This window comes from Morus notabilis, unplaced genomic scaffold (genome assembly GCF_000414095.1).
Source record: "Morus notabilis unplaced genomic scaffold, ASM41409v2 Scaffold1309, whole genome shotgun sequence".
In the NCBI taxonomy this organism is placed as follows: domain Eukaryota; kingdom Viridiplantae; phylum Streptophyta; class Magnoliopsida; order Rosales; family Moraceae; genus Morus; species Morus notabilis.
Window position 1 is genome coordinate 79,562 of NW_010363772.1, and position 3,647 is coordinate 83,208.

The window sequence follows — 3,647 nt, forward strand, 5'->3', positions numbered from 1 at the left end:
TCTGATTAAGGCAAGATTATGTGCCTGATCTTATCCTCAATTATTTCCTCTAAACAGATTAAATTTATACTAATTGGAGGTAATTAGTTTAGCTCACGTAAGTTAATCTACTACTTACAGTCCAATATTAATTTCTGAATAATTCAATATTGTTTTATATTCTTACTCGCGTAATATTTCAACCTGTTTCAAGTCTTGAAATTAATTTTAGACTGAACAAATTCTAAATTTAACTTTTCTGCATTCTATCCCGAGAATGACGTTTTTGACAGTGTCAACTCCCGAGCTCATATTGTACCCATCTAATATAGGTATTTATCTTGTGACTTTAACCTAACTGTCTGGCAATTAAGGATTTTTTTCTTCTTTTAAAATGCCAGTGCGTTTTTTTTTATACGCCGCTAACATCGTGCTGTGCTTAGAGATTCTTGAAATTAAGATTCTCAAACTATACTTGTACTGAAAATTATTCCGCCTTAAAATACGGCGAGAATTTATCGATCGAATTTACTTGATCGAAACATGAACTTAACATGAAATTTACTATAGAATTTAGGAATACATATATTAATTCCATAAATCCTCCATTCACAATATAACATAATATTTTCTAAGAAAATCCTTGGCTTAAAAATACATGAATTGTATTATTTAAGGTCTGGAATTTTCTCAGTCATTACAATCATTCTCCTTCATCTTGATAATTTCTTTGTAAATATTTATTTACTTTGTAATTTCTAATTTGTATAGTGTTTATTGTAATCTTGTATAGACTTTGTAAGTTCATCAAATTTGTAATTCGTCCCACAATGATTGCACTCTTTTTTCTTTACCAAGTTTTTATCCCAATTGGGTTTTCTTGGTAAGGTTTTTAATGAGGCAATCATGAATTACAAATTTAAAAATCAATGAAGAAGTAATTTTTTTATATAATTCGTTCGTGTGTTCAGTGTTCATTTCGTATTTCAAATTGTAATATACACATTGTAATTATACAAATATTTATTTCAACAACATAAAAATATAATATAAAAAAAAATCGAGCAGCCGGTCGGGCATCGGGCAGCCCGACCGGGCATGGGCAGGCATCCTCTGCCCGAAGCCCGTTCATGGTAATTTTCGGGTCGGGTCGGGCAGCCCGAATATTCGGGCAGCCCAAATATTCGGGCAGATCGGGTTCGGTCATCGGGTAAAAATTCAGACTTTTCGGTGGTCACGGGCGATCCGTCCAAAGTTTCAGCACTATCCCTAAATATAAAGAATTTTTGTATTATCATCCTGTTATGGAATTAATCTTTTATTTCTTTAGAAAAATGACATAAATTAAGGATTTTTGTTACTTTTATCCCCTAAACATGACTTTGGTTAAATTTCTAATTACGGCAATACACCTGACCAACTTTGTAAATTGTTACAATGCAGTTTATTTTACTAATTTTACTTTTACTTGGTCGGGCGTGTTTTTTTTATCACCAATTTACAATAAACATAAGCAAAATGAGCCACATTACAATAATTTAAAGAATTGAGGATAAATCGTTAAAATTAAAAATTAAGTTCAAGCTGCAAGGTACAAAATACAAAAAAAAATAAAAATAAAAATACAATTTTGCAAGCACGTGCCCCCCTCCCCCTCTCTCTCTCTCTCTCTCTCTCTTTCTCTCTCTTTGCAAATTACCGTTATTACCCGCCACCCAGTGGCAAACAACATCTAAATCTAATCTAAAAAATATAAAATATAATTAAAAAAAAGTGAAAGAAAAAAAAAATCTGGTCTTTAGTTCTGTTCTGAGATGGCTCTGTTGACAGCGGTCTCCTTCTCATCCGTACTGATCTCCATGTCCGTCCCGATCCGAGGTTGTCGTCCTTTGAAGAACAAGCACTTGTCTTGCAATATCCCGATCAACGCTTCTCTGAGTCCTTCTTCATCTCCTCGCGAATCCCAATCCACTGAACCCACCATTCACTCTTCCTCTGCTTCTTCTTCTTCCTCCTCCTCCTCCTCTACACCCCAAAACGACACAAGCTTCGGCTATGCTTTCGCCAACTCCGCCGCCAATCCCGTCGTCCGCTTCGTCCGATCCACCGAGTCCTCCATCGAAAGGGTACCTCAGTTTCTCACTCACCGTGAATTTGGACACTTAAAAAAAATTGTTAGGGTTTTGAAGAAACTCTCTGTGGATAATGAGCAAAAGTATTGTGTAAAGCTTCAAGCTTCGATTTTGTGTTGAAACGAAAAATACAAAATAATAGCGATAAGAGAAAATGAAGGGGCTAAAAGTGATGAAGTTGCAGTACCAAAATAGTTTGATGTTTCAGAAATTCGTATAGGCAATTTTGCATTTTCCCGTTTTTACTCTTTTTAAGATGTTGTGTGCATTATGTATGTGATTTTTTTTTTTAAGGATTTCTTAATTTTTATAATTGAGCAGATAATTTTCGACTTTCGATTTTTGGCGCTGCTGGCTGTTGGAGGTTCATTGGCTGGTTCCCTCTTGTGCTTTCTCAATGTAATTCTCCTTATACAAAATTATTTTTCTCTCCTTTTTATTGTTGAAATGTGTCAGTTTCATTCACTTACTATCTGCATTATATTCAGATCAGATTCATAGTAATTGAAATTTTTGCAGGGTTGCATTTACATTATTGATGCATATAAAGTATACTGGAGTAGTTGTGTTAAAGGGATTCACACTGGAAATATGGTTTTAAGATTAGTCGAAGCAATTGGTAATTTTCCTTTCTCAAATATCTCATTTCGCTATGTTGTTAGAAACTACATGATGACTGAAATTGTCTCTTAAAGAGTACGATATTTCTTAGCAAGTACTCCACACAGTGGCAAAGTCGGAAAATCTTTTCCAGTGGGAGCACAATACGAAAATGGTGAAAGGCCTTTTCCAGTAGAATGGGGACAGGGACATATAGCTAGTTGAACATACTTATTCTTGTCAAGAATTGTCTCCTCTATCGGAAAGAGAGACCCATAAAAGACAGAACAGAAGAGGCCATCCTTCTTATCCCCATGAGACAGTAGATTGTGGTGAAACAATTTCATTCTTCGGTAGTAGGGAAGAGGTTATCAGCTTCAGGATAACCCGAGTAGCGTAATGGAAGTAGGGTGCAGACCAAAAGTTCTAAAACCAACAAGGCATTTGAGAAAGAGAGATTCTAATTTACATATTGGAGAAATGAGGATATAGTTGTAGTTTTCCTCAGTACTTGGGGGCACAGCTGAATTTACAAAAGTTAAACACGTGTAAAAATTAAGCTTAGTGGGGGCACATATATGCAACTCCGCCCTGGACTTCCACAAGCATATGGGTCATAGCTTGTATAAAAATAGAAAAATGCGTCTTTTTTTAAAAACCTTTCTGGCTATTTTTAGATCGTGTAGTTTTCTCGCAACTTGTTTCTTTTGCTAACAAAACATTGAATGCAGATGTCTACCTTGCTGGGACAGTGATGCTAATATTCGGCATGGGTTTATACGGATTGTTCATCAGTAACGTGCCTCCTGATGCGCATCCCAGTGTTGATCGCGCGCTGAAGGGCTCTTCTCTGTTTGGAATGTTTGCATTGAAGGTAACCTTCATCTGTCATGACATAACTCCTTTTTGACATGAATATGAAGAAAAGAAAGAGTG

General features: G+C 35.6%; 1 protein-coding gene across 1 annotated transcript in view; it reads left to right on the plus strand.

Moving 5' to 3' along the window:
• The first annotated feature begins 1,737 nt into the window (after window positions 1-1,737).
• The window catches only part of LOC21391326, a 2,404-nt gene continuing 494 nt past the window's right edge, over window positions 1,738-3,647 (plus strand). Inside the window, exons 1-4 of the mRNA XM_010104965.2 lie at window positions 1,738-2,105; window positions 2,433-2,510; window positions 2,631-2,730; window positions 3,443-3,585. Coding sequence (XP_010103267.1) covers window positions 1,794-2,105; window positions 2,433-2,510; window positions 2,631-2,730; window positions 3,443-3,585 — 633 coding nt within the window. The 5' untranslated portion in view covers window positions 1,738-1,793. The remainder of the gene's footprint in view (window positions 2,106-2,432; window positions 2,511-2,630; window positions 2,731-3,442; window positions 3,586-3,647) is intronic.